Raw genomic sequence first — 23385 nt, forward strand, 5'->3', positions numbered from 1 at the left:
GTTAGGCAGCGACATGATCTGTAGGAATGACTTTTGAATCCTGCAGAAGTCGGCGATCTCGTCGGCGTAACATCCAGAAATCTATTTGTGTTTCACGACCGCCGCTGGTGTACGTGATCAAATGCGATTTTCTTTTCTGATACTGCGTGTTAGCAATGATCAAGTCACTTGCAACAGCATACTCCAGGATTCGCAACCCGTCGTCGTTACGAGCTCCATAGCCGTATCCACCATGACAACTCTCGAATCCGTCTTTCCGGGAACCGACATGTCCGTTGAAGTCTCCTCCGATTAAAAGTACTTCTTCGCTTTCCAGGGATTGGACGTACTGCTCCAGATCTTCCCAAAAGCACGCCTTCTCTTCTTCACTACAGCCCATCTGTGGCGCATAAGCAGAGACGACTCGCAATTCCACTTCTCCTGTATCTACTTTTACAGCCATCAAGCGATCTGATGGTCGATCCACCGCTGTGACGCTATTTCTAAACGACTCGTTCAATATGATACCAACGCCGTTGCGATTTGATGTGCCGTGGTAGATCAGCTTGTAGCCATCGCCTAATTCCCTTGCCTTGGAGCCTTTCCAGCGAGTCTCCTGTACACAACATATGTCAACACGGCGTTTTCTGAGACTGTCTGCCAGTTCACGACTTCTTCCAGTAAGCGTCCCAACGTTAAGTGTTGCCAAGCGCACTGGATGTTGCTGGCGATGGCGGACTAACTTCTTTGGCCGGCTTTGTCCTCTAGCCGGTAGCCCTCGCATATTTGCCACATTGCCCGGGCGAGGACAATGCGCGTCGCTTCTGGGGTACGCCCTAGCTTCTGAAGAACACATAGTAGACATTAGCAGTATGACACGACGGGGGTGTTGTCCTCGGTCGGCTTGTCGCACTAGCAAGCTAGCAGCCTGGCACCGGAATCGTCGTACTACCTCCCCACTTAGCTAGCCTGTAGCCTTGGCCCAAGGACCGGGCTACTAGCCGGACACCTTTGTGGCATGGTTGAACCTGCCGAGACGAAGTCTCGCCACCATAGCTGCCCGACGGCCAGGGCCACCGCTGCGCCGCTTTGAGGCGTGAGGTAGGATTTGCAGCAGAATGTTATTATGTCCATTATTCGTAAAATATCTCTTGGCTATGCTAGGAAGTAGGTGGTTGAGTGGTTCGAAAAGCTACTGGGAAGATATGTAAGATCTTACCTATTCAGCTGCAACAACTTTAAAAGAGGATTTCAGTGTGCGAGGGCGCAGAACGAAGCTACCTTGATGCGAAGGGATTTGCTTCCTTATCGATTGTCAGTGTGAAACAAGAGCCAAGATTGTTGACAATGTTTATCAAGACGAACATTTTGGCGTTGTCGCATTCGTCAGAGCCTGGAAAGTCAGAACATGTGCAACATATCCTTTCGAATGTCTCATCCAGAACAAGTCATCTTTCCCTGAGACATTACGCCCGGAATAAAGAACTAAAGTATCCCAAATCGTTGCGCTTACCTCAGTAGCCGTGTTGTTGCACTGTTCATTTCTCTTCATTCTCTTTTGCGTTTATCAAAAACATCTATGTAGTTCTTCGACCAACAATTACGATAGGATAGTGGCAGCTACGCAGAAAAGAGCATTTTGATTACATTGTCTGCGATGAGTTCCGAGAGGGGTCGCGGCATTCGGATGTTGAATGGACATTTGGATGTTCTTCAATGAGAGCACTAAGTGGTCGCGCTGTTTCGCCGATGTATTGTTCCCCACATACTTTGTACGAAATTAGATAGATTATACCAGAGACCATGCAGTCGCCTTTCTTGTCGAATGGGCATATTGCCCAGTCTGGAGATAGGCAGAAGATCGTACATTCTATTTCGAACTAATTGCTTCTTGAGATTTGTGAGAGATAATTCCACAATTCTCACTGGATCTACGAGACCGCTTCTTATCAGACTAGTCAGCATTGCTCTACCCACGATGTCGGTTATGAAAGACAAACAGAAATTGATTTTTTTCGATCATCCACTGTAGCATATTCTCACTGCGCACTAAAACATGGCCTACACGGTAAAGTGGCAATGTAGGCATTAGAATTCGCGATCCGTTGCACTAGGTTAACTGCACTGATCCACTCTTGGCAGGTACCTAACGATACGCCCCCTTACGCAGAGGCGCACGGCGCTGTCAGGGCAGGTGACCCGATTTGCGTGGGTACCTCTTGTTCCGCACCCAGGCGAGATTAAGCGGTTAATAATCTTAGCTCTTGCTTCACATTGACAATCGACAAGATGCTGTTATTATTCCAAGGTTCAAAGAAGGTCGAACTTTCATGAATTTGCTCCCTTCACAGTACTTTTGAATGTGGTCATATATTGGCACCAGGGCCAAGCGTGTAGTTGGGAAAAAACCCTCCTGAAAATGAACCCCCCCCCCTCCCCCCTCCACCCTTCTACCCTCAAGGAGACCCTCCAGAAAATGACCCCCCCCCCCCTTCCACCCTTCTACCCTCAAGGAGACCCTCCAGAAAATGACCCACTCATCTCGTTATTTCTATTATAGCTGCTCACAGCAATGAAAAATTGGTCAAAATGTACAGAATTAAATAAACAAATTGGACGCCTAATAATAACAAAAGTACTATAATGTAGCAAATACTATTAAATACCCCTACAATGGATATTAATATAGAGTGCTAGGAGTGAGAACAACATAGAAAACAAAAACCATTTCACACTATTTCCTACTATTTCCTCACACTTTTACTCATTGACAATGAAAAAGAACGGTTGAGAAAACGATGCCTGCCGGAATCTTGATTTTGCAAAACTGGAGAAAACTATTGAGAAAAACATTTCACTGGCAGTTTTCTAAAATTGTATTTAGAGCACTGCTCACCGCATCAAGGTGTTATTTAAAGTCATTTTAGCGATTAGAATTAGGCCCTGATTGAAAATTAGTGTTGGACAGGTCGAACTTTAGTAGCTTGAAATAAATATGAATACCGGATTACAGAAGAGACGGAGGAAGACAAACGTGGCCGTTTTCTATGAATACTATATAAAAAGGTCAAATTGCCTTTTGCAAATCTGCAATGCAAATCTCTCCCTCCAAAAATTTAAAAGAAATCTTTCTCTTTCTCTACAGCCACCTTTATCGCATAAAGTTCACTTTGAGAGTCCATATTTAGAAACGCGTTAAGCCTTCTTTGTACTAATCTTATCCCTATTTGCGCCTGTAGATGTCTTTTTTTCGCTCAGTAGCTGCATCGAAATTGCTTTTTAAATCATAGAATAAATTCGTCAGTGTCGGATGAGAAATGTGCTCTTTTAGCTCTCGTACACTCAATGCAGAAATCCCTCTTTTGTCGGGATTGGTCTCTAATCTCTAAAGCTGCAATAAAAAGAGGGGAACATCACACTGCGCCTTCAAATAGTCGTAGTGCACAAAGTGCTTTTCCGTGGAGTATCCATAATACATTTTATTGCTTGTAATGAAGGAGTGTCGAAGCAATATTCAAACTATGAAAGAAATGAAGTTTTTCTCCTACGGCCTCTTAGTACCGAATACGAAGTTACCTCTGGCTAGTTCCATTTCTTGAAAATAAAATAACAACACAGAAATTTGTAATTCTTAGATCTGATGGTTATGACAGCATGTTAAATTCTAAAGAGGATCAAGATTTTTATTTGGCCACGTGCAATTAAAACACTGCTTTCTATTTCATTATATTCACAACTTCTTTCATATTATTTATAATGTGCTATAATTAATTCGTTATTTGATGGTTTGTCCTCAGATTGACAACTGACTGTTGATATCAGATATTCAATCTTTTTGATTCCTCTCATACTCAATATTTTCATTTTTGCGAAGTTTTCTTGACCAACTCACTTTAAAGCAAGATCGCTAGGCTTTGTTCGGAACGCATTGTATAATTTACACTCTTTTTCTTGTCTTCGCACTTACAATCCCTCGTATTTATCCTAATCCGTCTTTGTTTAGTACTTTCTACAGCTAGCTACGGACCAAAAGGTGTGGATTTATACCAGCAAAATCTTTAAAAAGTACTTCACGCCGTCTGTTTTTCTAGCATTTCATATCCCTTAATGTATATGTACTTAAAATCGACTATTCCCTCGTCTTTTCTTCCTGCTCTCTTCACTGTTTCCCCTTTTCTGACAACCCTTACGACCCCCTCCTGCCCTGACACCCCTCTTACGACCCTCTGTCGCACGCTTGACCCTCGTTGGCACTGAGTTAATGGTTCAACGGCTGTAATATTTTTTGACAACAGTTTGATCACATGATCACACGGCAAGAATGATGCAAATGAACGTTCATCTCGATAACATACCACCGCATCTGTATGAATACAATACACAAAAAGTGTACAAGGAACTGGGCGTATCGGTTTTATGAGGGGTGGTCTAAAAATTGGGATATTCCAACTCGCACAGATCGTAAAAGAGTAGTGCTTACGATGATATTGTATAATAGTCATTTCAGGGGAGAGAGTAATTTTGCAAGCTTAACAAGTGTCATTTCCCATCAATCGCATATGCTTACTGGAATAAGAACATTGCATTTTCCTGTGTTGAGGTAGGAATTTACGGATTGAAAACAGTATTTGCGAGAGCTGTTGGCAACGGCTTGGGTTTGGTGCCGATGAATGCGACGATACTATTGGAAACTAAGACGCAGTGGCTATGTTGGAGATCGCAGCCTCATTTCCGATACATCATTATTGAGGCTCTGTTATGCTTTAAAGCGAACACACCATAGGTAACGCACACGAGTGGAGCATTGTTAGGTGCGCCGTGGGAGATTTCGAATGTGAAAACCGTTCTCGACGACGTTTTTCTGAACAATTTGGAGGATTTGAACGTTACCACGTTTATACGCGCGATATACACCCTAATCCTATCTTTTCGTCAGAAAAAGAGATCACAACATCGTAGATTTCGTGGTATGCTGGCTTCAATGAATATGTGATTCTAGTCTGAGCAAACTTCTGTGTTGAATACACTGATTTTCCGAAAGTCTTGCACCAAAATTTATTTTTCGATCGAGAATTTTAGAGGTTTTGAATTGGAATTTTTTGGCAATTGATGGTACAATGTTTGTGGACACGCCAGAGTTTGCTTGCCTTGAATTCTTGCCACACGGTATGTGCGGTGAAAACCGACGTGCTACAAGATATTTCAAACTTGGAAAACTAAACCTTTGTATCTCTAATAACAAAACAATAACATAAACATCAACGGAATCTCGCGATAATGAAAATACAGAATATGAAACAACATATCAACTCACAACCTCCATCACCTTGATCACCTTGACTCCCGTTGGTCTTCGAACTGGTCGAGCGGGCGCCAGTAATTCTTCCATTTGTCCCGATCGCGTGCCAGAGTAGCCCAGTGGTTCTTCCTTTCGCGTGGGACACGAAGAGCATCATATTTTCTTTGAAGGACTTCGTGAAGAAATCTGACCATCGGGTCGGCGGTCTTCCTGTAGTGCGCTTAATATTGCGGGGAACCCAGTCGCTCACGGCTCTGGTCCAACGGTTGTCATTAACGCGCATCACGTGTCCGGCCCACCTTATTTTACTTTCCTTGGCAAACGCGGCGACGTCTCTAATCTTCGATCGCTGACGTGGGAGAGAACTTCGAATCCCGTCCCTCACTTGCGTGAAACGGGATACTTCTAGCATCACTCTCTCAATTGCGCGTTCAATGACGCTCACCGCGTTTTCTTCCTGCTTGCGAAATGCCCAGGTTTTCGAAGCATAGGTCAAAGCAGGAAGTACGCTAGTGTTGAAGAGGTGAGCACGGAGCCGGGTGTTCCTGGTCTTCTTCACTACATCCTCGATGCTCTTGTACGCTCTCCAACCCGCTCGTCTCCTCCTGCCCAGCTCGGGGGTCAGGTCGTTCATCATGTTTAGTTCCCGACCCAGATAAACGTAGCTGGTGCATTCGGATATGTTCGTTCCGTTGAGCTTGAATGGGGCATCCGAGACCCATCCGTTCCGCATGAACATCGTCTTTTGTAGATTCAGCTGAAGACCATGCATCTACATGTTTCGTCGAATTCGGTCAGCATTCGTTTCGCTTGGCTGATGCTAGGTGTTATAAGTACATCATCAGCAAAGCGCAAATGGTGTAGCTGCCGACCATCAACCTTCACTCCCATGTCGTCCCATTCCAACTTTCGCATTGCGTTCTCGAGGGTGGCTGTGAATATTTTGGGCGGAATTGTATCACCCTGTCGGACCCAATGATGATGTTCTTGTAGAATGGCGAAATTCCGGTCGTGAAGTTACTGTACAACTCTCGAAGTACCTTTATGTACTGAGTAGGGACGCCTTAGTTGTCCAAGGCTTCCACGACCGCTTCCGTCTCAACTGAGTCGAAGGCCTTTTTCAAGTCGATGAAGGTGAGACAGAGCGGCATCTTGTACTCTCGTGATACCTCGATGAGTTTCGAAACAGTGTGAATGTGGTCAATCGTGCTGAATCCTTTTCGAAACCCTGCTTGCTCGCATGGCTGTCCTTCATCCAAGACTTTTTCAATCCTATTAAGGATTGCTCTTGTAAAGAGCTTGTAGATGACGGACAGTAGGCAGATTGGACGATAGTTGCCGATGTCATGTGGATCTCCCTTTTCATACAACAACACGGTCTTGCTGGTCTTCCACTGTTTAGGAACAACAAACATTCCGACAGATAACGTGTAAAGAGCCTCGCCAGGGTGTTGATGAGTACTGGCGGAAGGCTCTTCAGGCGTTCTGGTCTTATTCTGTCGGGACCGGGTGCCGTACGATTTCTTACTGACATGATAGCATGTCGTATTTCGGACGGGAGAACCTCTGGAATGACTTGTCCATCTTCCCTCAGATGGTGAGGAGGTAAGTGGACATGGCTGTCGAAGAGATCAGAGTAGAAGTCGTAGATGATTTTCTCCATCCCCCTTCTCGATGCAATGGCTGTTCCCTTTGGGTTCCGGAGAGCAGTCATCCTCGTCTTGCGACTGGCGAAGTCTCAACGGGCATAGCGGATGCTTTTCCCCGCCTCTGCAGCTTCAGCCAACACTTCTGCTCTTCTCTCTTTAAGGTCTTCCTTTATCGCCTCTCTTCAAAGCCTTGCGAGTTTTTGGTTCCCTGCGGCTCGTGCTGCTCCACGCTGGCGTATCAACTCAAGAGTTTCAAGAGACAGGCGCCTCTTGGTGGTTTTAAAACTCTCAGCCTTCTTCGCGCAATCGTGAAGGTGTTCAACAAGCCGGTCATATTCCTCGTCGATATTGTCCATTGCGGAATCTTCCCAAAAGCCGGCTAGCGTAGCGAAGAGATCCGAGTTGATGGTAGTCCTGGGATTTCTCTCTCTGAACTTGGCGGCTTTCTCTGCTCTCCTTGTGAAGGAAAATCTCCCTCGGAGGAGGCGATGGTCCGACCCCGTATAGAACTTTGGTACAACACCGACGTCCGTCAGGCAGAACCTTTTATTGATGATGATGTGGTCTATTTCATTACGATACCCTCCACTGGGTGACTCCCACCTCCAGCGTAGAGAGGAGGGCTTCTGGAATTGCGAGTTCCCATGGATGGTCTTAGTCGTCATGATGAACTCGGAGAGCATCTCCCCCTGGTCATTCCATTGTAGGCCGTGTAAAGGGTCCCGATGTAAAGTTCCTCCGGCGTTCTTCTTGGGTCAACCTTGGCATTGAAATCGCCAATTATGACCTTGTAGAAGGCATGGTCATCTCGGTAGAACTTCTCCAGGTCCATATAGAAAGCTTCGACTTCTTCTTCTTCTTCTTAGCTTGATGTTGGAGCGTAAGCGACGAAGACAGTCAAAGCTGGTGTTGGGCCACATCTTCTCATCCGCAGACGTCCGATTCGGCTCGTAAGTTGTTCAAAAGAGTCGATGTCCTTTGCCATACTCGTGTTGACGAGGACGCCAACTCCACCAACACTTCTCCTGTCGCATGTTCCTAAGAACAGTTCTTCTCCAGTTTCATATACGGCGTTGAGAGGGTGACGTCGTCTCGTATCGGTCAGTCCGATGACGTCGTACTTGATCTTCTTGGCTTGCATCATCAGATCTTCGATGGCCGCTTCCGATGCAAGCGTACGTGCGTTATAAGTACAGATCGCCATCCTTGTCCTTTTCCGTTTTGGTAGCCTACATGACTCCTGCAACCCCGTCTTACCTTTCGCTGCCGTACCAGGCTTTCCTCCGGAATCAGGAGCTCTTTTCTATTACTTGTTTTGCGTAAAAATGTTAAAACCCCAGAAACTCATGGGACTAGAGGTTGCAAGTCTCTAGTCCCATGAGTTTCTGGGAGAACTTTCGTTCTCCCGGTGTGGACATGTGGAGCTTATTTGTTGGAGGCGACTCCAAACCGCCTCCCTTGCACCTCCCAGTCACTTGATTGCAGGCTTTTGGCCGGACCGACGTGCGGGATACAAGGATGTCATGAGTCAGTCCTGCCTCAGCAGAAACAGGAAGTCTATCCCCTGAATCCACCTGCGTCTCTGGGCAAGTACAAGGTCGCTTTTGGTCCGCGATTAGCCCTCTATCCGCCACCCGGGGACGCGCCACGTAGCCTCGCGACTAACCGGCTGTGATCCCTCTAGTGAGGGAGATCCGTGGACAACCTCCATATACCTATTAAAATTACTACCCGTATAATAATTATAATCATATCATATATCATATAAAACATTCTAAGTACACAACGATGATTTACTCCTAGGCTTTCAACACCTTACATAAAGGGAACTTAACGTAAGCATGTCCCCTTATCTACCGCTCCCCAGCCCATCCCCTCCATCGCTCGAGCGCAACTGATGCTGTTTCCCGCCGTTCCATCATGTCTCGTCCCAAAAATCGATACTCGAGGAGCGTGATAGTGTGGCGTTTGGGGAGGCGCAGACGGCGCGCGCAGTTTCGGGCCGTGTCTTTCATTAATGATTTTCCTAAGGACGGCTTTCCGTCACTCCGACCCGCCTTGATTGGGACCCTGTTTCGATTCGGTTGTGATAGACGCACTAAGTGCACTAGAAGGTCACGGAGTACGTCCCCCAATTCCTCCAATTGAATATGTGCCATTTCGTAAAAACTGACCGAACATACCCTGTCCATGAAGAATGCCGATACGTTGTCCGATATTGAGTGAAATTGTGAAGTCTGAAGATGAGAATTTACGGCTCTGTATGCTTCCATTCTGAGATGTACTTTGAAGTTCTCGTGCCGTGGTACTTCCTTCTGACACCACGGCTGTACATGTTACAGACATAACCGACACAGTGCCCAAATTGCGCGTCAGTTTGCTGTGGTCCAACCTTCTCGTCTGATGAGGGTTATAACGTGACGGTTCCGTTCCTAGTGGTAGATCGTCTACCATGGTTTCCTGTGTAGTTTCCGACGAACTCCCCGGAGTTTGCTGAGGTGACGTCGCTTCCAGATCCTCGTTCGTTTCCACGTCATCGAGCTCCAGAGGCACCAACAGATTTAGTGATCTCCTGACTCTCCTACGTGAAGGTAGTACTACCGATGCCTCATCCACGCGACCCATTTTCCTTGTGTGTCGAGGTTGTAGTGCGTCACAGATCAACACTTCTTGTCCCTCCTTTGGAGTAATACGCGATCCGCGCTTAGTTGTTACCTCTCGCTGGTACTTCTCTCGTAGAGACGTCAAGTACTGCTGTTGCCATTGCTGCCAAAATTGTTCTGCTATCTTGTTGGAACTTTCCATGGCCTGTATCACTTGTAGCTTCGTCTGTGAAGCTAGCCGTTCTGCTGGTGTTGCATTAGTCGGGATCGTCTACCTGGGCGTCTCCTGATTGAAGCAGGGATGGTATTTCAAACTTGTTCTGAATGAAGTGTATAGGGCGTAAAATGCGCTGTGAATCGTTCTCTGCTTCCACGCATACCAGAGGTCGCGTATTTAGCATGCCTTTGATTTCGATGATAAGAGTTCCCAACTGTTCCTTTGAACGGGTCATTTTCCCTAGCGATTTGTACATTTCCAGCTTGACCGACCTGATTAAGCGCTCATATACACCTCCTTGCCATGCTGGATAAGGAATATTTTAGATCCACCGAATTTGACGTTTGGTAGTTTATTTCCCCAGCCACACTCGGGTCGTTCCCTGCTGTTTCGAAGCATCCTAGTAGAACGACATCGCCTAACGCAAACGTGATAGCATTGTCGCTCGTAATGGTCTGTGGTGCATCTCTCCTTGCAAAAAATCGGCGTAACATCTTTAGGAATGCTACTGCTGAAACTCCTGGTACCAGATCCAAACGTATCAACCTCTTCAGCTCGTAGTTTTGGAATCCAGTATCGTTCTCGTACGCGATACATAGTATATCTGATTCGGACATGACGCTCTCGATGGCAGTCCGTGATAACCAGTCTTGATAATGTCTTCCATGTCCATGCCATGTCTTCTGCAGAACCTACATTGGGAACTTGGCTTGCTCATTCAACGCGTTTCTTCCTAGGCGTCCTTTACAGCGAACAATTTCTTGGTGATCCGTATAAGGATTAAGATGACGAAGTGCTGTTAGTGTCATAGAACTTATCCATGCAAGCTGGTGTTACTTCACTATGACTTTACATGCCAATTTTGTCTCCATTCCACTCGGAACATGAGACTCTCTTGGAATTGATTCGTCAAACAGCGGAGAAAGTTTGATAGATAAGGCCCATTTCCTGTTTGCACGCGTAATTAGCTTCTGAATGAAGCGCAAGGTGAATGCTACGACTTTTTGAATACTGCGGAAATCCTACTTCCGGATCTCGTGAAAGATATCGGCATATGCTGATTTTGACTGAGCGAAGACTCTGGTGCATTCTGGTCCTTCACATTATTATTATCCGAGTCTTGCAAATTGGTCGCTCCGTTATCCATGTGTTTGAGTGTTGTAGGTCTATACGCGCACTCACTGTCCTCCATGGGCTGTGCTAGAAACCGAGGCCCATTCCACCATAGGTGGTCATAGAACTGTGGTTTGTCTACGCCTCTGGTGACACAATCTGCTCTGCTAGATTCTCCTGAGAGGTATTCAGTCCAATTTGTACCCACTATTCTCGTTCTTCGAGATGGTCGATAACGCTACGTATCTCAACCACGCTATTCTTGACGAGTGGACTCGTGTATTGACTTTGTTTTGATCCGATCCAGTTTAGTGCCATTTCGGAACCTGATAGGATGATTACACGCTCAATTGCGATAATTGACGAGATTTGCGATAGAACGGGATTGGTCAATCTTGTTCCCAGTTTCAACGCATTCAGTTACAGTTTCGGTATAGTCATCTTTGACTTCAGGCGAGCTAATTTTGCTTTTGCCATGATCAAATTTGCTGACGATGAGAAACGTAGATACGCGCACGCGTCACTGCTGGCATCCGCACATATGATCAACTGTGCTTTTGACATTTTCGGCATTAGAAATCGCGGCTTGTTCCTTCGAAATCCATCTATGTCCCTGGAAATGGTTTCCCACTCATCTCTGCGATCTTCTGGCAGCAATTTGTCCCGATCCAGTTCGTCTTTCCATAGTTATTGCAGGAACAACTTCGCCTTATGTACTAAAAGCAACATCCAACCCATGGGGTCGTATATTGATGCAGTTGCACTTGCAACAATTCGTTTGTTTTTTTTTTTTCGTCAAGAGTAGATTGTCGACGTAAAGGTTCTCCTTGGTTTCCTTTACCAGATCGACACTGTTTCGATACTGGTCCAAATGATAATATGTGGTAGCCGCTAGCAGAAACGGTATGGTGATGGTAGTAAACCGAAACTTACGCGCGTGAACCGATGGACTCGTAGGTTGTCTGTACTCAGCAGTTTTTTGTGGTCTCGTAACCAGAAACATCGAGTGGCGTCTCTATCCACTTCCTGAAGCTTTACTTGCAATAACGCTTTTTCCACATCCGAGATTAACACTACGTGCCCTATGCGGAATCTAGGAGGAGTCTATAGAGTTTCGGAAGCAGAACTGGTCCTTTGTGAAGTGTATCATTTGAATAAGGACTATTCTTGAAGTGAGCCGAAGCGTCAAGAACTATTTGAAGCTTAGTCGTGTTCTTTTGTGGCATTAACTCAGCTTGATGAGGGAGGTAGTGTATCTTGCCTTCTATCGGTATGTCTTCGTCCACCAGTTCGATGACATTCAATGCTCCTGTTCCTTGAATGTATCGTTATACTTGTTCAGAAGCTCCTTGTTCTTGTTGAACGAATTCCACACAGTGTCGAGTCATCGTAATTCCATGGCTCTGTTATCCGGTAACGCAGTGGGAATTTCTTTCCAAGAAAGACGGGCATAGTAACCGTCTTCTCTCTTCTGCATCGTGTGCAAGAATCTTTTCAATATTTCCTCTTCTATCAAGGCCTGGACGTCTCTCTGGTTGCATGAATTCCTCTGTAGCTTCTTCTCCCATGGCCAGTACTTCTCCCATAGAGCTGGCTCTGGTTGGATGCTCGATGAGTTTCCCATGGAAAACGCTCCCACCCTGGTCTCCCGTGACTACTTCTCCCCATCTTGGAGCATGTCGTCTTTCAGGGCTTGAGTAACCTGCTGTGTTACCTGGACTTGTCCTGTTAACAAGTGTCCGGGTAGTTAACAAGTAAGCCTGATGGAAGACGTATATGAGCTTGGTTTTCTCGTATGAGTTGCCATGGTTGGTCACTTCCCAATAAAACGGACAGCCTAGCAGCTGTACGCGTTTGCGTAATATTGACGTTTCGATTGCGTTCAATGATAAACGCGACATCTTCATCTAGCACTGGAGGAGTTCGCAGTAGTGAGCGTGCTGTCACTGAGAAGTTCTAACGAACATGGTTCTCCTTTTTCGTCCAATATCTCCAACGGTACCTTACGACTCATGCATTCCTGTATGCGCCTTGCTCCGAACGTTCGTATGCGCAAAGTTGTCGTTTTCAATGTTGGTAAGCATAATTCTTCTGCCAGCTTCTGATCAATGAAAGAACACTCGGCACCCAAATCTAGTAGTTCCGCTGTCTTCCTCAATTTACGCGTTGAGGGGTCCATAATGGTGAGTTCTCCTATCGGTAGGTATGTCTCCCGAATACCAGAGATGTCTTCGCTAGAATGGAGTTTAGCTACTGCGTCGTCTTGCTGTTCGATATGCGCAGTGTTTTGTTCCTGATGCTGATTGCTTAACTGATGAGTCCTCGTTGACGTTGAGCTTGGTTTGTGATTACCCTTCGCTCTTTCCTTTCCTCCAGCGACGGAGACTGGTTTCTCCTGTCGTGGTGTTGATGCTGTCGCCTCGAAACATCAAGATGTATGGTGTCTTCCTTGACACTCGAAACACACGCGCTTCTTACACTCCGTAGTGTTGTGTTCTGGGGATGCACAAATGAAGCACAGCTTGTAATCCCGTAGATAGTTAGCCCCTTTCTGGGGCGTGCTATACTTTGTACACGATATCGCTTCGTGGTCCTCGCCACGTACATGCATGCAAATTGTTTCAGATTTGGCTTCTCTTTCCCTGATAATGCTTGAGGTGTTGTAGTGCTCTTTGACGTGAAAAGCGCAATCTTTTCTTCCTCCGAAATTAGTTGATCCAATGAAGTAAGAAGCTATTTCATTAAAAAGGACTTTTTCATGGAGTGCTTCCTTTCTAATACGTCTTTCTGTATGCTCTCGGAAAACTTGGACAATACGTGCCTCACCATCCACTGCCTGTCCACGTGATCTCCCTTATCTCTTAGTTGAGATACAATGACCTGCAGCTGCTCCAAGAGTACGCGCTGATCCTTAATTGCCGGTGACCACAATGTAGTAGTCTCTAATTGTAATATCGGCCGGCGCACTATTTCTTCTCTATCTCCTTATTTCGAGTGGAGAAAGTCGATAGCGTTCAGGTATTTCTCGCCTGAGATCTGGAACTGTTTAACTGCATTGTGAGCCTCTCCTTTCGACGCGCCCAGGAGGTAATTAAACTTGAAGATTGGCTGTAGTAGTTGCGAATGGGCATTGACTTGAAATAGGGTCCAGAAATTGTCCCAATCCCATACGTTTCCAGTGAAACTCCGGATGGGAATTGTGGGTAGGTCGACCATTATAGTCCTAATAGGAGAGTCCCTTGAATCGTGCTTCGCCTCCATGGCGCTCGACCGCACTTGACTTCCTTCTGTATGTGACGTAAAGGCTCGTACTCGACCTTGCAATATAGCTATACACTCCTGCTGCGTTGAGAACTTCTTCCGCTTTCGTTGAATCTTCTTCATAGTCATCCATCTAGCTTTTAGCTGGTGTCTTCAGTTGGTCGTACGAGCTCGCATATCGTTGCCACGTTACTTGGTCTATTCTGGCGGTATACTACTCTATTTGTCCTATTGCGTCTCGCGTCCGTTTCCGGTAATCCCTTCGTACGGTACCTTCGTACGTGTGAGCGCCGTTTCCTTCGCCTGATGTCGAAACTTCTTCGTTCTTAGAACGCGCTATTGTTGTCTCAAGGGTACTGCAGTATCTTGCCAGAAGACGCTACTGGGCTACAAACACAGGTTCGACATATTTATTATAATGATAATTGAATGAATGGATGAACGAAACAGAAATACGTGCTAACGAGCAATCGTAAACGTGTAATAAAACGTATGCAAATCTTCAATAATCCCGAACGAATCGAAATCGAAATCTTGCATGAAAGGAAAGCTAACGAACACTGAACCGTTGAAATATACCTATTAAAATTACTACCCGAATAATAACTATAATCATACGAATAAAACATCCTAAGTACGTAACGATTTACTCCTAGATTCTAAACACCTTACACAAAGGAAACTTAACCTAAGCATGTCCCCTTACCTACGGCTCTGGGTCCCAGCCCTTCTCCGCCATCGCTCGAGTGCAACTGATGCTGTTTCCCGCCGTTTAATCACGTCTCATCCCAATACTCGATACTCGAAGAGCGTGATAGTGTGGCGTTTGGGGGGGGGGGGGGAAGCAGATGGCGCGCGCAGTTTCGCGCTTGTTTATAGATTTTCCTAAGGACGGCTTGCTATCAATGTACTAGAAGCTTACACCAGAAGACTATATGAGAATTTCACTGGTGTTCAACCATGACTTCAATAAACGAAAGTCAAATCTGAACCATCGTGTGCCATGAACTTCTGCAACGCCACAATACATGCGACGCTACCGGTCATATTATATCGCGTCGTGTAGATCTGTGCTGCGTTCAAGAACTGGACTGCTGGACTGTCGTCCTTTAATTCCGACGGTTCTAGTCAGAAGATATTTCCCTTGAAATTCGGCCACCCTCTGGAACGCCCGACTGACCGGTATGATGAAGTTTTACGTTACGCTCTAAGGGACAAGCCCAATTGTATCACACGTGGAGTGTCGACGACACTTGGACGCAACCCTACAGCAATCGTCAGGCATCTTCAATGGGTTCCAGAAAAGTGTTCTCGATTTGGGTCCTCCACGAATTGAGTGACTCCTAGCTGACGACAAGAGTGAGTAAAGGTCAGAAGTCTTTGCTTCTGCGCCCACAGAGGCAGGACTTTCTCCGCGAAATCATTGCAGGAGATGAGAGTTGGGTTTTGTATTTTAATCATCACACGGCAAAAAAAGTTGCCTCCCGCGTGGTGAGCCAGATCCGAAAGAGTCGAAAGGAGGATTGCACGAAAAGAAGATTTTGCTGCTCTGTTGGTGGTATTCCAAAGAAATCCTGTAAGCTCAGTTCGCCTGAAGCATAAGAAAATTGGTCATGTTGCTTCACTTCATGACACTGCTACTGATTAAGCAAAAATTACTCACCAGAAAATTGCCGAGTTTGGTTGAGAAGTTCTACCGCACCCTGCTTATTCTTCTTACTTGGGCCATTTGACTACCATTCGTTTCGGGGACTGGTGATGCATCTATGAGAGGAAAAATTCGATGACCAGAAAGAGCTGGAAAATGAGATTTCGCGCTTCTTCCATTTGCAGCCGCCAGAGTTCTGATTTGTGGAGTTGATAATCTAGCGAAACGTTGCACATATGTAGTGGATAGTGATAATCATTATTTTCTTGATTGATATCTATGGATAATAAAATTGTTATTGTTTGGAAAAAGTGTGACGTTTGTTGCAGGACTTTCGGACCACCTTAATACATTCAAGGACTGCTGTATATCTATATCGTGCAGCATTCACGAGTCTTCGGTCCTATTAGAAGATCATATTTGGGTTCTTCCACGCACTATTTTCTACAAGAAGTTCGACGGGAGCGCGCCAGCCTTGTGTGGCGCCGCATCTTCCGGGCCGTTTTATACGGCAATTAGGAAGAAATGGAGGGAATCACCCCCCTCTAAATAATCTACTATCCCGTATACGAATACTCCACCTGAAATCCGTACCACCTTAGATTCGTGGGGTGATACCTTTAATTACCTAGAGAATAGTGAGGATTTTCCGTTTTCGGCAAATCTATAGCAAGACTTTGATTAGGTTCCCGATCATTTCGGGAATTCTAGTCATTCTCCAACTGTGAAACGTGAGAACTGCTCATGGGTCGGCATCTTATATCCCGTTTGAAGGGTTGCATCGACTATAATTGTGCTCACTTTGAACAGTTCATGCTTCTTCTTTGTTTTCTTCCCCAATAGTTAGTTTATTGAATAGCTTGCTTGCTACAAGTCTTAGAGGGAAAATTTAGTTGGGGAGGGGTGTACTTAGTGGCGCGCATATTTCTCGACGCTCTTACTTTTTTCTCTTAGTAGCTTTAGCTTACATGTCATAGATCCTAAAAGACTAATGCTTAGGCTTTAGGGCCCCGATGATTTAATTATTCAATTCGAGAAATAAGGGCGCCACTGAGTGCCTCCCCCCAACTACGTTCTACCCAGTCGCGGTTCTGCGTACCTAAGCACCTTATGGCATCCTCGTTTGGTCATTTTTTTTAAAATGATTTCATCGACTTATTACGATAACAGTGAAAAGGTGGGAGGCTTCAATCATGTTTTGCTCACAAGTAGTATAGTTCGTATAGTTGTAATAGAAGTTATATCATTTCCTTTCTTTTAGAGTTACTCACATTTTTCCAGCGGGATCCAGTTGAGCTAAAATGGCATATATGATGTATAGGGAGACGACGCTTGGCACGGCGTTGAATCGAACTTTGGAAGAATTTGTTGAAGAGGGTCTCATTACTAGGCCTCTAGCCATGAAAGTGCTCACTACGTTCGATAAGAATATCAACAAAGCACTTGCGTTTCGAGTGAAAAATAAGGTGAGCACTTTTCTATTTTGTCACGTGCAAACAATGGTATCAATTTCTACAAGAATCACATCTATGCTACTATTTATATTATTATATTTTAACTGTATCTACGATTTATATCCCGAGTTTTCGATCGGTTTGCATGCATCCCAGGTTTGTCATCTCAGACAAATGTAAAAGGAGGTAGTAATCGATTGCTGCACTTGAAAATAATTTCCGATAAAGTATGAAGATGGGCACTCGAATATATTCATAGACATTAAACGTAGGGCTGATACGTAGTGGCCATTGACGTACTCCTCAATACGAATGTTCCAGTCACGCTGCTTCGGTAGCATATTCAGTAGCGGTCGACACAGACAAAGAACATTGAGAATTTCAGTTAAATATGTGAAGACACTAATACTCTTCTCATAGTTTCCTTTGAGCACACCAAACGCCAATGTACGTCGTTAAATCTTCAGGAACCATTCATGATAAATTCTTGATAAATTGTTACCAGACTTGTCTGGGAGGACAAAAGGATAAAAACACGGACTTGACACATCTTCTAGCCCCCGCAAGTCATTGTATAGCCCACGTTCCGTTACACATTCGTGAACATCAAACGATTCTGAATTAAAGTGAAGGTCGTGGCGCATCCTAGGCGGATTAATTAACACTAGATTCTTTATCCTTTATCCTTTATTGCTTGTGGTTGTTTTCATCTGTTCCTCTAGAAATACTACAGATTCCTTTCTCTGATAATGGATGAATTCTTTTTTTTGGAATTTGGTTCGTCCTCTTCCCCTTACCACTGCAACTTAACAACTAAGTGTCTCTTCACACTGAACCGTCACTTAAACATCAACTTCCATCTTCCACCGGCGGGCGGACGTACCCTCAACCGATTATCCGCAACCGAATAAGTTCTTGAAGAAGAGGCTGTCGGTAGGCTAGAGCAGGCATATTTTAGGCTAGCTGTGATCTGCAAGCTACGCCCATCCATTACCACATCACTAAGGTCTTGTACCGTTTTTGCAATAATTGCGATAGAGGTGACTTCTAGGAAGGTTCGAAGAACAAAAAGGCAGCAACGCAGCAACGTAGAAAGTGGAAAAAACGTAGAAAATGAAAATGCTAAAAATCAAGCAAAAACGTAGAAAATTTATAGTTTTTTTTTTTTTGAAAATTTGTTTTTGTAAAGCAAATGCAAACATAGCTAGCTGAGTATTGAAAACGTTCCAAAATAAAAGTGAAAAGGTGTAGAACCGAGAACCTAGTTTTTGAAATATGTAGATGTGTGACTGGAAAAACTGTATGGAAGATATGGATGTAGATTTGTATTTATACAGACTATTAAATCCTTGTAAGATACTGCATTAGTTTGTGAAATTTCGACTTTTTTTTGCTTTACGCAAATAAAACGTACATTTATTTCCTGTTTCTGGTGTCTCGTGTGCGGTCCTTCGATATATCTTTATACGTAAACGATCGATACTCCATACGGAGGCAATAGCAGAGATAGCGTGCCCCTGCGAAGCATGTTTCGTACCTCATTAGACGATGAGAGTCGCTGATGAAGAATGTGATGGGCGGAGCATGAGGCAAACGCAGCGCAGCGCTCTGCTGACGGTGCGCAGCGCAATTAACGATCGCCGTTACCAGTCGTTTTCCCTAATGATCGGCTGTTGCGGCGGCTGCGGGTACCTAACGGGCGCCCCCTTTAGAATGTGATATGCGTCGGTATCAGTTGTTTTTTTTATTTTGCATAAATGGAAAAATTCCGGCGTTGATCGACCTCTCAACTGTTAGTTTCCATGGTCGATGAGTAAAGCTGTTTGTAAATAGGAAGAAATGGTGCGAAAATTGTTTTAAAACGTGTTCTCCCTCGGTTTCAGCTGTTTTTTCCATCTTCCAAAAATAATGGTTCTTGCGGGGATCGAACTTCAGACCGTTTGTAATCACTGTCAGAAAATGAATTGTGTCGTAGAATACAAGTTGAGCGCTTCCTCTCTTTTCAATTTACATGAGCACATATATACTGACTTACCTCTAATCCTTACAGTGAGCTATCAGTGGCGTCTATATTATATTACATATTTTTATTTCACTTGCGGCACTTTATATTGATATCCATTGTAGCACCATCAATATTTGCTATATTATACTATTTGATTCATTTATCAGTTATCAGGAAGGTTTTTTCCCAACTACCCGCTTGGATACAACTATTGCCCATGACTTCGTTCCAGTGTCAAGTGGATTCTGTGCACTTGTATAAAAGCTTTTATAGTTCGCTTCTCCCGCTTCTTGCTGTAACTGTTGCGAGAGAGAAGGAAAAGGGAAAGGGAGAAATAAAAAGAAAAAAGAAGCAGAAGAGGGAATTACTACCTTTGCTTAGATAGATAGCAATCCTTTTATAAGTCATACCAAGCCTGCTCCGAAAGAATAGAACATTAATAGAATAGATAACAATAGAATAATACAATGACGGAGTGACTACACTCTGCCTAAAACTACCGGATGAATGGGATAACTGAAAAAGCGCCTCTGTCCGAAATGACGCGATGCAACTAGTGGCTGCCATCGAGTTAGGACCATAATCATCCCCCCAACCTGACTGTATCAAGCGAGGGTTTCGCCTCTCGATAACGACCGCTACCGCCAGTGCGCTTCGAGCGTAGCCGCATACGCATTTTCAACAAGCTTCAGGTCGTTTTGACTCGACTATATACAGTCATCAGCTTCTTACGAATTGGATGCTACGAGTAATACATTTGCTCTACATTTTCCTTGATTTATATGTGGCCAAATACGTCTCGTTTAGGTCCAATTCAAAGCTGATAAATTGGTGACGTATCGGTATTGTGACAATGTTTGGACATTCGTTATTGATGGAGTCGAGTTCAGAGACGTGCACCGCTCAATCGACCGCACTGTGAACAGGTATACGAGAAAAAAATAAGAAATGGACTACAAGCGTCCGTTTCGACTGCCTTTGGGCCTTGACAAAGTGAAGAACAGAGTTTAAGTAAACGGCTAGAACCTAGAACAAAATTGGCGGAGATCTTTGCTCAGAAATAAAGTTTGCCGATTTGGCTTTCGTCCAAGCCGTCTACTGCTTACAATCTCAAAAGTTTCGTCACATTGCGCAAGAGCTTCTAGTGTCGAACTGTGAATATTCGAGGTGCAAATTTGTTAGTGCTTACTCCAAATGTCTGTTTGGTTTCAAAACAGGCCAGCTCTGACCCCCGGGAACGTTTTAGCGTCAGTGAAGTGGTCCCCAGACCGCGATTCATAGCGCTGTCTGCGCCGAGCCGGCACTTGATCGTGATGAATGCAATGTTCATTTTCTGACTTTTTACTGTTATCCAGAACACTTCTAATGGAGCGCAAGAGCTCCCAATGTTGAACTGTGAATATTCGAGGTGCAAATTTGTTAGTGCTTATTCCAGATGTCTGTTTGGCTTCAAAACAGGCCAGCTCTGACCCCCGGGAACGTTTTAGCGTCAGTGAAGTGGTCCCCAGACCGCGATTCATAGCGCTGTCTGCGCTGAGCCGGCACTTGATCGTGATGAATGCAATGTTCATTTTCTGACTTTTTACTGTTATCCAGAACACTTCTAATGGTCCGAATTCTATGACGCCGGATTTCTGTGGTAAAACAGTCACTATGACATACATTTAGGGATTCTCTTAGCAAAGCTTGTGATGAGCTCTCCTAAAGGAGAATGTGAAGCTTTGAGTTTATGAGCCAATAATGGTATTTCAGTACAAAGACTTCCGTTTATCCTACGTAATTTTTGTCACATAATTTGTTCATGCTGTGAAAAGCCACCTCTAATAGCATGCTTCCTCATCAAGTGGATAACACGCGTAACAGAAGTTATACAGAAATGACCATGTGCGTGCTTACTTCTTGGAGGAAGTTTCGTATCCACTCTGGTAGTCATCTCCCTATGGCTCTATTCAGAAGGAAATACAAAGCAGCAGCACAAGATCTTTTCCGGCCTGGCTTCGATGTAAGTCTACCTATGCGTAAGAAATCCTCTTTATCGACGAAAAAGCTCCTTAAAGGCACCACACCGCGAAATTGACGATGTAAGGGTTTTATCAATACATAGGCGTGGTCGTGCTAGAACCCCAACATCGTTAATTACAAAAAAAAGTAACTACCTCTAATAGTAGCTAGTGCGATTACTGTCTGTGAAGAAATTACAAGGGTCCCAATCCTCACACTTTATCGAGAAGTATGTTCTAGTGCAGTTTGCACTTCATATTTTCTTGCACTTCATGTCTTCATGGATATTCGATAAGCATTGCGGCGGTTTAGTATATTTTACTTCCAACTGACATTTCTGATATATTTCGGAATACGTTCTAATGGACTTGCGGTACTAATTAAGTCACAGTCGAGGTACATGGGTGTATACGCTCAAGAAGACTACAATCGTTCTAGAACGTGTTGTAATGGGTTCACGCGACGCATCCTTCACAAAGGCGTGCACTGAATTATCTCTACGCTCTATAGTTTTTCATTGCTTTTTTTTCGTATACCAGGGCAAGAGTAGGATTATGTAGTCTAACTAATATACTTTTCTATCAGCTTTGTAGTTTATTTTGCTGTTAGGACACCCCCAATATCAAGTTGTAGGCACTGAATTTCTGCCTTTTTGTGTGATTGTGTCTGAGTAGTGTTTGCTGTTGTTGGGTCACAAAAAGTGAAGATGAGCAGAAATAAATCACTGCAAACTGAAGTCTTCAAAGGAGATACTCTGGAATGAGGAGAGACCACTGAACTAGCGAAAAAGGATTTTCTTGGTGCACTAATAGTAGTCGTAATAGACTCCAGAGTATTTCTTCAAGGAATCGAGTTTGAAAAAGTTGGATTCATTTATCTTTTTGCATAAATGCACAGTTTGCCTTTTTTCAAGACGAATTCTGGGATTTTACTACAAATTCGATCACACGAAACACTATTCTTGTACAATTACACGGAAAATTTGAAGGAAATTGGATCCCTACTAAGTTAAATCTTAGAGGGGTCCTAAGCACCAAACAGACGATAAAAATAATGGAAAATGACTGTTAAAACTACCAAACCCTATTCATACTTTAATATACGAAAGAAAAAGTGATGAACCACAAAAAAGGTTCCGGTAGCTTCCCTGAAGCAGTGGAGACCACTGCTGCAAGCCCTCCAAGCCCGCCAAGCAATTACAATACGTCTCCCTCACTGTAGCTTTCCTTCCAAGGAAGCATTTCTCCTAAGGAATTTTTTTGTAGCATCTGCTGGTAGGAGAAATTGAAACAGATATCCGTCTCTGCTGATGCTGGACGTGGATTGTAACAACATCATGTATGTAACGAGATTCAATGATGAATTTCGTTCCAATTCACGCGACAAAAAGGAAATTGCCTTTTAGAAATTTGTGGATGAAATTAAAGATGTGTCCAAGTTTCGTCGCAAATCTACCGTTGTGTCATAGTTGTAGTGAAAAGCTATCTGCTTGTATGCGTTTTGACGTTGTCTTTGAGTGTGCTGTCTGGCTGACTTCTTTATGGACGATGAAGCATTTGCGGTGGCAAAGGACTTACGTCCTTAACTTCCTAAACGTTGACGACTACAAACCCTAACCTAACAAGCAATCAATATTTTAAGATCATTATTATTCTCTTGATGTTTATTTTTATTTTCTCATAAGAACTCTGAAAGTGCTGCAACGGGAAAAATCAGAAAGTCAGCAATATTTAGCGTAGGAGTTGCCAATGAACTTGCAATGTATTGGTTGCTGAATGTTGATGAGGAACGCAGCTGCCTTAACTTAGAAGTTGACAGTGATCTTTTGGAGGTAAAACCTTATTCTCTTCCTCGCATTAGAAATAGTTCAATTTTGCGCGCGTACCATATCATTACATTTCCTTTAAGAATACGTCCAACTAACAGAGAATATTTTTGCGATGCAGAAATTCCAGTTATCCTAACAATCCTGTTGGAAGAAAGATTGATTGGTGGTAAGAACATTTTTAAGGGTGAAAATTGTTGCTTGCGATGGACGTTCACCTGGAATGGCTGGCACAACCAGTGGACCGATGTGATCATTTCGAATGAAGAGTAGTTTGCTACAATTTTCTCAATTCATCTCACACATCTCATCTCATGATATGGCTGGTCGT

The 23385-nt window shown here is 44.2% G+C and overlaps 11 protein-coding genes across 15 annotated transcripts; 1 reads left to right on the top strand and 10 right to left on the bottom strand.

The window, feature by feature from the left end:
• Nucleotide 1: 1 nt before the first annotated feature.
• On the bottom strand, nucleotides 2-835 carry RB195_010445 (uncharacterized protein; the record flags this gene model as incomplete). 2 transcript variants are annotated; one of them, XM_064191453.1, is made up of 1 exon in its annotated part: nucleotides 2-835. In XM_064191453.1, one exon carries the CDS (start codon nucleotides 833-835, stop codon nucleotides 2-4), a length of 834 nt encoding a protein of 277 aa, XP_064049036.1. The 2 variants fall into 2 exon arrangements, with proteins under 2 accessions (XP_064049036.1, XP_064049037.1); XM_064191454.1 differs by having other exon boundaries at nucleotides 2-763.
• Nucleotides 836-1622: 787 nt separating this feature from the next.
• RB195_010446 (uncharacterized protein) lies at nucleotides 1623-6193 on the bottom strand (the record flags this gene model as incomplete). 2 transcript variants are annotated; one of them, XM_064191456.1, is made up of 3 exons in its annotated part: nucleotides 1623-1822; nucleotides 5294-6050; nucleotides 6116-6193. In XM_064191456.1, the coding sequence occupies 3 exons, from the start codon at nucleotides 6191-6193 to the stop codon at nucleotides 1623-1625; spliced, it is 1035 nt and encodes a 344-aa protein (XP_064049038.1). The 2 variants fall into 2 exon arrangements, with proteins under 2 accessions (XP_064049038.1, XP_064049039.1); XM_064191455.1 differs by lacking the exons at nucleotides 1623-1822; nucleotides 6116-6193 and having other exon boundaries at nucleotides 5238-6050.
• A 149-nt stretch (nucleotides 6194-6342) lies between these two features.
• On the bottom strand, nucleotides 6343-6693 carry RB195_010447 (uncharacterized protein; the record flags this gene model as incomplete). Its single annotated transcript, XM_064191457.1, has 1 exon — nucleotides 6343-6693. The coding sequence occupies one exon, from the start codon at nucleotides 6691-6693 to the stop codon at nucleotides 6343-6345; it is 351 nt and encodes a 116-aa protein (XP_064049041.1).
• On the bottom strand, nucleotides 6343-6992 carry RB195_010448 (uncharacterized protein; the record flags this gene model as incomplete). Its single annotated transcript, XM_064191458.1, has 2 exons — nucleotides 6343-6763; nucleotides 6811-6992. The coding sequence occupies 2 exons, from the start codon at nucleotides 6990-6992 to the stop codon at nucleotides 6343-6345; spliced, it is 603 nt and encodes a 200-aa protein (XP_064049040.1).
• Nucleotides 6993-7109: 117 nt separating this feature from the next.
• On the bottom strand, nucleotides 7110-7610 carry RB195_010449 (uncharacterized protein; the record flags this gene model as incomplete). The annotated part of the gene is made up of 1 exon (XM_064191459.1): nucleotides 7110-7610. One exon carries the CDS (start codon nucleotides 7608-7610, stop codon nucleotides 7110-7112), a length of 501 nt encoding a protein of 166 aa, XP_064049042.1.
• Nucleotides 7611-7789: 179 nt separating this feature from the next.
• RB195_010450 (uncharacterized protein) lies at nucleotides 7790-8131 on the bottom strand (the record flags this gene model as incomplete). The annotated part of the gene is made up of 1 exon (XM_064191460.1): nucleotides 7790-8131. One exon carries the CDS (start codon nucleotides 8129-8131, stop codon nucleotides 7790-7792), a length of 342 nt encoding a protein of 113 aa, XP_064049043.1.
• Nucleotides 8132-9042: 911 nt separating this feature from the next.
• Nucleotides 9043-9732, bottom strand: RB195_010451 (uncharacterized protein; the record flags this gene model as incomplete). Its single annotated transcript, XM_064191461.1, has 1 exon — nucleotides 9043-9732. One exon carries the CDS (start codon nucleotides 9730-9732, stop codon nucleotides 9043-9045), a length of 690 nt encoding a protein of 229 aa, XP_064049044.1.
• A 55-nt stretch (nucleotides 9733-9787) lies between these two features.
• RB195_010452 (uncharacterized protein) lies at nucleotides 9788-10364 on the bottom strand (the record flags this gene model as incomplete). The annotated part of the gene is made up of 3 exons (XM_064191462.1): nucleotides 9788-9850; nucleotides 9911-10053; nucleotides 10118-10364. The coding sequence occupies 3 exons, from the start codon at nucleotides 10362-10364 to the stop codon at nucleotides 9788-9790; spliced, it is 453 nt and encodes a 150-aa protein (XP_064049045.1).
• RB195_010453 (uncharacterized protein) lies at nucleotides 10024-10425 on the bottom strand (the record flags this gene model as incomplete). The annotated part of the gene is made up of 1 exon (XM_013436523.2): nucleotides 10024-10425. One exon carries the CDS (start codon nucleotides 10423-10425, stop codon nucleotides 10024-10026), a length of 402 nt encoding a protein of 133 aa, XP_013291977.2.
• Nucleotides 10426-11280: 855 nt separating this feature from the next.
• Nucleotides 11281-13467, bottom strand: RB195_010454 (uncharacterized protein; the record flags this gene model as incomplete). 2 transcript variants are annotated; one of them, XM_064191463.1, is made up of 4 exons in its annotated part: nucleotides 11281-11473; nucleotides 12319-12574; nucleotides 12826-13279; nucleotides 13339-13467. In XM_064191463.1, 4 exons carry the CDS (start codon nucleotides 13465-13467, stop codon nucleotides 11281-11283), a joined length of 1032 nt encoding a protein of 343 aa, XP_064049046.1. The 2 variants fall into 2 exon arrangements, with proteins under 2 accessions (XP_064049046.1, XP_064049047.1); XM_064191464.1 differs by lacking the exon at nucleotides 11281-11473 and having other exon boundaries at nucleotides 12267-12574.
• A 3603-nt stretch (nucleotides 13468-17070) lies between these two features.
• RB195_010455 (uncharacterized protein) lies at nucleotides 17071-23307 on the top strand (the record flags this gene model as incomplete). Of its 2 annotated transcripts, none has more annotated exons than XM_064191465.1 (3): nucleotides 17071-17235; nucleotides 20036-20154; nucleotides 23241-23307. In XM_064191465.1, the coding sequence occupies 3 exons, from the start codon at nucleotides 17071-17073 to the stop codon at nucleotides 23305-23307; spliced, it is 351 nt and encodes a 116-aa protein (XP_064049048.1). The 2 variants fall into 2 exon arrangements, with proteins under 2 accessions (XP_064049048.1, XP_064049049.1); XM_064191466.1 differs by having other exon boundaries at nucleotides 17080-17235.
• Nucleotides 23308-23385: the final 78 nt, after the last annotated feature.

Source organism: Necator americanus, chromosome III, assembly GCF_031761385.1.
Source record: "Necator americanus strain Aroian chromosome III, whole genome shotgun sequence".
Classification (NCBI taxonomy): Eukaryota; Metazoa; Nematoda; class Chromadorea; order Rhabditida; family Ancylostomatidae; genus Necator; species Necator americanus.